Here is a 9,803-nt window from a genome sequence, read left to right on the forward strand (position 1 = left end):
TAGTAGAGACAGGGTTTCACTATGTTGGCCAGGCTGGTTTCCAACTCCTGACCTCAGGTGATCCACCCACCTTGGCCTCCCAAAGTGCTGGGAATACAGGCATGAGCCACAATGCCCGGCCTTTGTTTGTTTGTTTTTGATACAGGGTCTCACTGCCATTGCCCAGGATGGAGTGCAGTGGCAGGATCTCAGCTCACTGCAGCCTCAACTTCCTGGCCTCAAGTGATTCTCCTACCTCAGCCTCTGGAGTAGCTGGGACCTCAGGTGCGCACCACCACGCCTGGCTAATATTTTGTATTTTTAGTAAAGACAGCATTTCACCATGTTGCCTAGGCTGGTCTCAAACTCCTGGACTCAAGCAATCTACCTGCCTTGGCTTCCCAAAGTGCTAGGATTGCAGACATGAGCCACTGCGCTGGCCCAGATGCAGCTGTTTTGTTTGTTTGTTTTGAGATGGAGTCTCGCTCTGCTGCCCAGGCTGGAGTGCAGTGGTGCAATCTCAGCTCACTGAAGCCTCCGCCCCCTAGGTCCAAGTGATTCTCCTGCTTCAGCCTCTTGAGCAGCTAGGATTACAGGCAGGCGCCACCATGCCTGGCTAATTTTTGTATTTTTAGTAGAGATGGGGTTTCACTGTGTTGGCCAGGCTGGTCTCAAATTCCTAGACTCAAGCAATCTGCCCACCTCAGCCTCACAAACTGCTGGGATTACAGGCATGAGCCACTGCACCCGGCCCAAGATGCAGTTTTGACATCCATTTCCCCTGCACCAGGGTTTTCTCAGCAGGAAATGATGAGGGGCTGCTGGAAGCTGCCTTGTGTTGTCTTGAAGGAGGATTTCTGCCCCAGGTGAAATAATGTGTCAGAGCAAGCCCCCTCATGCTCTCAGGATCAAGAGCCCTAGTCTGATCTTGTCCCACAACTCCATGCCTTAGAGGCTCCACCTGTGCCTCCTCCACAACAGTTGTTGTAATGCCCAAACTAGATCTCTGCTGGGCTGTTAGCCAACACTGGATCCCCTCTCCACTCCTCCTGCCTGATCCAGACCCCATCCTTTCAAGCAAGGTTCAGCTACTGCTGTGGTGGTTTCACCAACCCCCTATGACCCTGATTAGCCCTCACCAGCACTACCCATGAATTCCCTTAGCCAGTATCACCATAATACAGAAAGAAATGAGATGCAAACTGATCAGGGTGTAGGTAGATCTCTTGCTGAGAGGGCCACTATTAACTAACATTGGATGTGTAGACTCTTCTGGGTCTTTTTGTTTGTGTATATTAACATATATAGAGAAAAAATATTCAATACTAAATGCTAAAACAGGTCCAGATGCAGTGGCCCATGCCTGCAACTGGAACACTTTGGGAGGCCAAGGTGGGAGGATAACATGAGGCCAGGAGTTTGAGACCAGCCTGGACAACACAGAAAGACCCTATCTCTAAAAAAGAACTAAGGCTGGATGTGGTGGCTCATGCCTATAATCCCAGCACTTTGGGAGACCTAGGTGGGCAGATCGCTTGAGCTCAGGAGTTCAAGGCTGCAGCGAGCTATGATCACCCCACTGCAACTCCAAGGAAAAAAGCTAAAATAATGATCCCCCATAAAAATTGTTCTTAAATTTCATTTTCGGGGCTGGGCACAGTGGCTCATGCCTGTAATCCCAGCACTTTGGGAGGTCGAGGCAGGCAAATCACTTGAGGTCAGCAGCTCAAGACAGCCTGGCCAACATGGTGAAACCCCATCTCTACTGAAAATACAAAAATTATCCAGGCATGATGGCGGGCGCCTGTAATCCCAGCTACTTGGGAGGCTAAGGAAGGAGAATGGCTTGAACCCACGAGGTGGAGATTGCAGTGAGCTGAGACTGCACCATTGCACTCCAGGCTGGGCAACAAGAGCCAAAACTCTGTCTCAAAACATGAAATAATGAAATGAAATGAAATGAAATGAAATGAAATATCTATAGGGAATCTTTTTCTGTCAGTCAAAACAGATCGAATTAACTCTTCTGAGTCTCAGCTTAAGAGTATTTTACCTGCCTCGGAGCTGGGCACAAGCCGGCAGCTAACCCCCACGTGGGCCTGGGTAGGAGGTGAGATCAGGAAGATCCCTGGGCCCCTACTAGTTCCCCGCCTGGCCTGCTCCCCTACTTGTCTTAGGGGTCTACGGAGCCAGCGCTGGGGGTGGAAGGGCTAGGGGTCCTCGACGCTGCAGCGGCGGTTCCGGCCCATGGGGGCGCTCTCCTACCTGGAGACGGAAAAGCCGTGGCGCCCCCTTGCGTGGCTCTTCGGTCGCGGAGTCGCGTGACTTCAATCCCCTCTTCGCGAAGCCACGAGGCTGGGTCGTCATGGTCCGGACCCCATTGTCGGCCTCTGCCCGTCACCTGCTCCTCCCAGGCTTCCGCGGCCGACCCCAGCGCCATATGCAGCCCACAGGCCACGAGGGTTCCCGCGCGCTCAGGCGGCGGCATCTGCGGCGTCTGCTGCTCCTGCTATTGCTGCTGCTGCTGCGGCAGCCCGTAACCCGCGGGGAGACCACGACGGGCGCCCCCAGAGCCCTCTTCACGCTGGGCTCCCCCAGTCCCTTCACCACGCCGGGCGTCCCCAGCGCCCTCACTACGCCAGGCCTCACTACGCCAGGCACCCCCAAAACTCTGGACCTTCGGAGTCGCGCGCAGGCCCTGATGAGGAATTTCCCCCTCGTGGACGGGTATGTAGGTGCAGCGTTTGGGCAATGCGGGGTGAACACACCCTTGGGCAGGAGAGGAGGTTCAGAGCATGCAGGGCTATCAAGGAGGCTCCCTCACACCACCCCTGGATGCCCTCTCTCCTCCATCACCCATGGGTGCCCTTCCCCCCATTACCGCATTCCTGGTGGAACCTAACCCCCTCCCTCCAACCTGACTTCAGGAGGTCTCTATATGGTCTGTGTGCGGAGGTGCCTGGTGGGGTGGGGGAGGGTAGACCCAAGCACCTGGTATATCCTGACTGATCTGGAGGCCTTGTTTCCATCTGACCTTCACGCCCCCAGCCACAATGACCTGCCCCAAGTCCTGAGACAGCGTTACAAGAATGTGCTTCAGGATGTTAACCTGCGAAATTTCAGCCACGGTCAGACCAGCCTGGACAGGCTTAGAGACGGCCTCGTGGGTGCCCAGGTACCACAGGGACACACAGGGTGCTACAGCATGGCTGCTGGGGGATGTTGGGGTCACAGAAACCTGGGTCGGCCAGCCTCTGGGTGACTAAATACAATGGGGCATGCAGTGTGCCATCATGTGGCTTCTAAGGAGAGTGGGGCCTTGGAGGCCAAGACAGGCTAGCTGCATGGATGCCCAGGTTCTGTGGAAACATGCAGAAAATGACCAGAAAATCCCTGGTGTGGGGTCCGCCTGCTGTAACCACAAAGGAAATGGTGGATTGGCCTTGGGGCTTTCACGTAGCACATGGACTAACAGCAGTTTTTTGCTTGTTTGTTTGTATTTTTAAGACAGCGTCTCCTTCTGTAGCCCAGGCTGGAGTGCAGTGGCACGATCTCGGTTCGCTGCAACCTCTGCCTCCCAGGTTCAAGCAATTCTCCCTGCCTCAGCCTCCTGAGTAGCTGCGATTACAGGCACTCACCACCATGTCTGGCTAATTTTTGTAGTTTTAGTAGAGACAAGGTTTTACCATGTTGTCCAGACTGGTCTCAAACTCCTGACCTCAGGTGATCTGCCCTCCTCGGCCTCCCACAGTGTGGGAATTACAGGCATGAGCCCCTGGGTCTGGCCATAACAGTAATTTATGATGTGTTGTGAGCCCATCATTTGACTGCTGGCAGCAGTCATCAAGGAGCCAGGCTTGGTGGTTCACATCTATAATGCCAATACTTTGGGAGGCTGAGACAGGAGGATTGTTTGAGCCTGGGGGGTCAAGGCTGCAATGAGTCATGATCACACCACTGCACTCTACCCTGGGTGATCACAGAGCAAGACCTTGTCTCAAATTTTAAAATAAAATATATAAAAAATAAATTTTAAAAAAGTCATCGAGGTACCATGGAGTCATGTAGTGCCTCGCTTGGGGCCACTGACCCAAATGGGTATTATGGGGTCTGAGGTAAGAGGGGCAGGCCTAGGGGATGAAGACCACCCTGGCCTCATTCTGGACCCCTTGACCTACCCTCAGTTCTGGTCAGCATCTGTCTCATGCCAGACCCAGGACCAGACTGCCGTGCGCCTCGCCCTGGAGCAGATTGACCTCATTCGCCGCATGTGTGCCTCCTACTCTGAACTTGAGCTTGTGACCTCAGCTGAAGGTGGGCCCGCAGATGAGAGGATAGTCAGGATGTCACTCTGGAGATTCTGTTCCTGGGATCTAACCACTTGACTCTCTACCTCCTTCTAGGTCTGAACAGCTCTCAAAAGCTGGCCTGCCTCATTGGCGTGGAGGGTGGTCACTCACTGGACAGCAGCCTGTCTGTGCTGCGCAGTTTCTATGTACTGGGAGTGCGCTACCTGACACTCACCTTCACCTGCAATACACCATGGTGAGCACAGCACCTGGCCAGGATGCTAGATGGCATGGTGTGGAAACTGCCCCATCCGTGGCATGGGTGTGACCAGGCCGTTGAGGATAAAGGGGTCTGCAGAGGGAGGCTGGACACCCAGTGGGTCCCTCACAGTCCCAGAGAGCAGCTGGTCCTGCACCTGTTCTGGAAGTGGGATGGATGGATAGACCCAGGGCTCCCAGGACCTGATGGCCCAAGGTGTGATCAGCTAAATTGCCCTTCCATGGCTGTCTTGCAGGGCAGAGAGTTCCACCAAGTTCACACACCACATGTACACCAATGTCAGCGGGTTGACAAGCTTTGGTGAGGTGAGGACTCCTGTTTTGTACCCCACCCCACCTGCTCCCTATGGATATGTGTATACACCTTTGCATCCTAACACCCTCCCCCACAAAAAAACTAATTTTTTCTGCAGAAAGTGGTAGAGGAATTGAACCGCCTGGGCATGATGATAGATTTGTCCTATGCATCGGACACCTTGATGAGAAGGGTCCTGGAAGTGTCTCGGGCTCCTGTGATCTTCTCCCACTCAGCCGCCAGAGCTGTGTGTGACAATTTGTTGAATGTTCCCGATGACATCCTGCAGCTTCTGGTGGGTGGCCATCCTAGCTCAAACCTAGGGCTAGGCATGTGTTATCCAAAGGTTCTTGACCCTGAGCAGAGAAAGCCACCAGGCAGGGTTTCACACACCCTTGGACCACAGGCTGGTTAATCCTCCTCCATCCCTGAAACTCAAGGCCAAGTCATTTCCACCCAGGGACCCACAAGCCCAGAGAGGTGAAGCCTCTTCCAACCCCTGAAGCCAGGATGGAGCACAGTCCTACCAGGGCCCCCACAGCACAGGAGGCATGCTTTCAGGCCAGAAGGGCTGAGTGTCCCTTTATCCCTTTAGAAGAAGAATGGTGGCATCGTGATGGTGACACTGTCCATGGGGGTGCTGCAGTGCAACCTGCTGGCTAACGTATCCACAGTGGCAGGTGAGTCCCTCCTCAGCTTTGTGCAGCGCCGGCTTGGGCTGTGGCTGCCAGGGCTCTCAGGACGACTCTAGCAGTCTAGTGCACCTCTTGGGCAATGGGCAGACCTCCCAATGACCCAGAGGCAGCAGACACAGCTCTTCAGTGCCACCCAGACCTGCAGCCACAGAGTCGGTGCGCTGATGGGTTTGATACCTCTTGGTTTTGCTTCCAATCCTTGAATTCTCTCATTCCCCACATGTCTGGGCAGAACAGGCTGAGCCCCACCAGGCTCTCAAGGAACCCAGAGGCAGGGTGGCTCCCGGGCAGGAAAAGGCCCAAAGGGGTGGCTCCAAGGTCCCCACTCTAGGTCCATGGACCAGCGTGTAGCTGCTTCAGGACTCATGACTGGCCATGAGCTAGCTCTGTGGAGCCAACTGCCACAGCCTGGAGTGCTAGGGACAGGGCTGGTGCCAGGGTCTAACTCCAGCCTAGTGCTGCCCACACTCACCTCTACCTTAGATCACTTTGACCACATCAGGGCAGTCATTGGATCTGAGTTCATCGGGATTGGTGGAAATTACGACGGGGTTGGCCGGTGAGTGCTTCCCTGAGGTTTCTCTTAGGCTGGGGTGCCGCAGGGAGTCCTTTAGTCTTCGTTCCCATCCTGACATCCTCTTATCCAGGTCTCAGCCACAGGCTCTGGTCTCGTAGCCCACCTGACACTCCCCACTCTCAGGGCCTGTTTCCTAGGTTCTTCCTGTCCCTTCAGTGGCTCAGTGGCCCTACTCCTAGTTGTCATACTTGCTAAATACTCCCCTCCCCAGGCAGGGCTCATCTGTCCAAGATAAGCTCAGCTCCCAGCCCTGCAGACCAGCTGTGGGCTGACCATCTGCTCGCAGGTGGAGGCTACAGAAGCCCAGTCCTCCAGGAGCCTCCACGGTTGCATTCACTAGCCTGAAGAACTTGGCCTTCAGTTTCCCCTGTGTGACTAGGGCTGGTGGGTAGCAGGCCCTAACCCAGGAGGTCCCATAGCTGGCTGGTGGGTGGCCACACAGGTTCCCTCAGGGGCTGGAGGACGTGTCCACATACCCAGTCCTGATAGAGGAGTTGCTGAGTCGTAGCTGGAGTGAGAAAGAACTTCAAGGTGTCCTTCGTGGAAACCTGCTGCGGGTCTTCAGACAAGTGGAAAAGGTAAGCTGGGCTGCTGGACAGGATGGTTCAGTGGTTTGAGCAAGGGAGGGGATTGCTGTGGGAGCCTCTGACTACAGACTTCCTCTGCCAGGTGAGAGAGGAGAGCAGGGCGCAGAGCCCCGTGGAGGCTGAGTTTCCATATGGGCAACTGAGCACATCCTGCCACTCCCACCTCATGCCTCAGAATGGACACCAGGCTACGCATCTGGAGGTGACCAAGTGGCCAACCAGTCGGGTCCCCTGGAGGTCCTCAGATGCCTCCCCATACCTTCTTGCAGGCCTGGTGGCTGCTGCCACCTTCCCAACTGTCATCCAGTGGCTTTGCTGACACGGCTGGTCCCCCCAGAAGTCACTGTGGCAAAGTCTCACAAAGTCCCCCATCCTAGTTCATTCATAAGCACATGCTGAGAATAAACATTTTACACATGGAGCCAGGTGCACATGTCCTTCCTTCTCCCTAGCGGGAGTGGGGGCAGGTGGGCTCTTGGTCAGTGAGTGATCTTGTGGTCTAGCCACAGCTGCTCAAGGTGGGTGCTTCCCACTCACCTCCAGCTTTGGCTCTCTCAGGAAGGCCAGAGGCATCTTATGAAATTCTTAAGCTAAAAGCTTGAGCCCACAGAAGAACACAAAGGAAGTGAGTTCAGTTTCAGTCCCTTCGTGGAGTGTGACAGTGGGGTGCTTCCCAGTTTCTCTCCAAGAGGTTAAATGTGTTTGTTTTTTTTAGAAGCTGATACTATTTATAGAATAAAGAACTTGGCCGGGCGCGGTGTCTCACACCTGTAATCCCAGAATTTGGGAGGTGGAGGCGGGCAGATCATGAGTTCAGGAGATCAAGACTATTCTGGCTAACACAGTGAAACCCCATCTCTACTAAAAATACAAAAAATTAGTCGGGCGTGGTGGCACATGCCTGTGGTCCCAGCTACTCGGGAGGCTGAGGCAGGAGAATCGCTTGAACCCAGAAGGCAGGTTGCAGTGAGCCGAGATTGCGTCACTGCACTCCAACCTGGGCAAAAGAGTGAGACTCCATTCCTGCCGACCCCCCCGAAAAAGAATAACTTGTTTGGAATTATCTGGAGAGTACCTTTGTAAAAGATTTCTCAGATTAGGTCCTCTGATTTTTTAAAAAGCTTATTTTTAAATGTGGGGGTGCAGAATCACCAAATCTTTTTTTTTTTTTTTTTTTTTTTTTTTGGAGAGAGAGTCCTGCTCTGTCGCCCAGGCTGGAGTGCAGTGGCGTGATCTCAGCATCTCAGCTCGCTTCAACCTCCGCCCCCCAGGTTTAAGCAATTCTTGTGCCTCAGCCTCCGGAGTAGCTGGGATTACAGACATGTGCCACCACACCTGGCTAATTTTTTTTTTGTCATACAGAATCTGGCTCTGTCGTCCAGGCTGGAGTGCAGTGGTGTGATCTTGGCTCACTGCAACCTCTGTCTCCTGGGTTCAAGTGATTCTCCTGTCCCAGCCTCCCAGATAGTTGGGACTACAGGCACATGCCACCACGCCAGGCTAATTGTTTTATTTTTATTTATTTATTTTTATTATTATTATTTTGAGATGGAGCGTTGTTCTGTTGCCCAGGCTGGAGTGCAGTTGCCCAGGCAACTTGCACTGTTGCCCAGGCTGGAGTGCAGTGGTATCATCTCAGTTCACTACATCCTCCACCTCCTGGGTTTAAGTGTCCCACCTCAGCCTCCTGAGTAGCTGGGATTACAGGTACTTGCCATCACACCCGTATAATTTTTGTGTTTCTAGTAGAGATGGGGTTTCACCATGTTGACCAGGCTGGTCTTGAACTCCTGACCTCAGGTGATTTGCCTGCCTCGGCCTCCCAAAGTGCTGGGATTAGAGGTGGGAGCCACCAGGCATGGCTGAATTTTGAATTTTCGATCTAGATATTCTAATAATTTTCCTGAGTTGTGTGTGTATGTGTGTGTGTTTTTAAGTGTCTGTGCTCCTCAAATGTCTTTTGAGTTTGGTCTGTGAGGTTATTTTTCCTGTGATGGCTGTGAAATGGGAGAAGTTGTGTGCTGGCCTTGGAGTTCCCCATCGTCCCCTCTGTGATTGTTGGTTGGGTTGTAATGGCCTATCTCCCTGGCACAGCACCCCACCCTACACTACCCCTGAGGCTGCAGAGTGTGCAGTGCCAGGGTGGGAGCTATAGGGAAACTTTGCAGAGCAAAGAGGTAGACTAAGAGGGCACCTGTTCATTCTTTATTTGAAAAATGTGTTGGGACTGGGAGTAGTGGCTAAGTACTGTAATCCTAGTACTTTAGGAGAGGTCAAGGTGGGAGGATCGCTTGAGCCCAGGAGTTTGAGACCAGCCTGTGCAGCATAGTGAGACCCTGTCTCTATGAGAAATGAATAAATAAAATTAGCCAGGCATGGTGGCATCTTAGCTACTTGGGAGGCTGAGGGGAAAGGATCGTTTGAGGAGTTTGAGGCTGCAGTGAGCTATGATTGCACCACTGCACTCCAGCTCAAAGTGACACAGCAAGACCCTGTCTCTAAATTAAAACAAACACCTCTAAGATCTTTAAAAAAAAAAAAAAAAGTGTTGGGGCCGGCCAGATTTTGAGGATACCAGAGTGACAAGACCCACAGGGTCCTGCCCTTGCGAAGTCCACAGTGTAGACAGAATATTAATCAATGATTTCCACCAACCCATTTCCATCTGCAATGGAAACTATGAAGGGAAAGGCTCAGGGCAGCCCACTCCAGGTGGGGGGTGGGGTGGGGATTCAGGGCGTGTGTCTGATAAATCTGGGGGGAGGTGGTGCTCCCCACCAAGACCTCCTGGATCAGGAGGTTTTTTGTTTGTTTTTGAGATGGAGTTTTGCTCTGTTGCCCAGTCTGGAGTGCAATGGCGCTATCTTGGCTCACTGCAACCTCTGCCTCCCTGGTTCAAGTGATTCTCCGGCCTCAGCCTCCCGAGTAGCTGGGATTACAGGCACACGCCACAACACCCGGCTATTTTTTTTTTTTTTCTTGAGAGGGAGTCTTGCTCTGTCGCCCAGGCTGGAGTGCAGTGGCGCAATCTTGGCTCACTGCAAGCTCCACCTCCCGGGTTCTCGCCATTCTCAGGCCTCAGCCTCCCAAGTAGCTGGAACT

At 53.3% G+C, this 9,803-nt stretch overlaps 1 protein-coding gene across 2 annotated transcripts; it reads left to right on the forward strand.

Annotated features, from left to right (window-relative positions):
* Positions 1-1,992: 1,992 nt before the first annotated feature.
* On the forward strand, positions 1,993-7,122 carry DPEP3 (dipeptidase 3). Of its 2 annotated transcripts, none has more exons than XM_011932032.1 (10): positions 1,993-2,706; positions 3,028-3,154; positions 4,164-4,293; positions 4,383-4,524; positions 4,784-4,853; positions 4,961-5,137; positions 5,438-5,522; positions 6,021-6,096; positions 6,557-6,692; positions 6,784-7,122. In XM_011932032.1, exons 1-10 carry the CDS (start codon positions 2,345-2,347, stop codon positions 7,018-7,020), a joined length of 1,542 nt encoding a protein of 513 aa, XP_011787422.1. In that variant the 5' UTR covers positions 1,993-2,344; the 3' UTR covers positions 7,021-7,122. The 2 variants fall into 2 exon arrangements, with proteins under 2 accessions (XP_011787422.1, XP_011787423.1); XM_011932033.1 differs by having other exon boundaries at positions 5,441-5,522.
* The last annotated feature ends 2,681 nt before the right edge of the window (positions 7,123-9,803 follow it).

The sequence above is a fragment of the Colobus angolensis genome, unplaced genomic scaffold, assembly GCF_000951035.1.
Source record: "Colobus angolensis palliatus isolate OR3802 unplaced genomic scaffold, Cang.pa_1.0 Scaffold93, whole genome shotgun sequence".
Taxonomy (NCBI): domain Eukaryota; kingdom Metazoa; phylum Chordata; class Mammalia; order Primates; family Cercopithecidae; genus Colobus; species Colobus angolensis.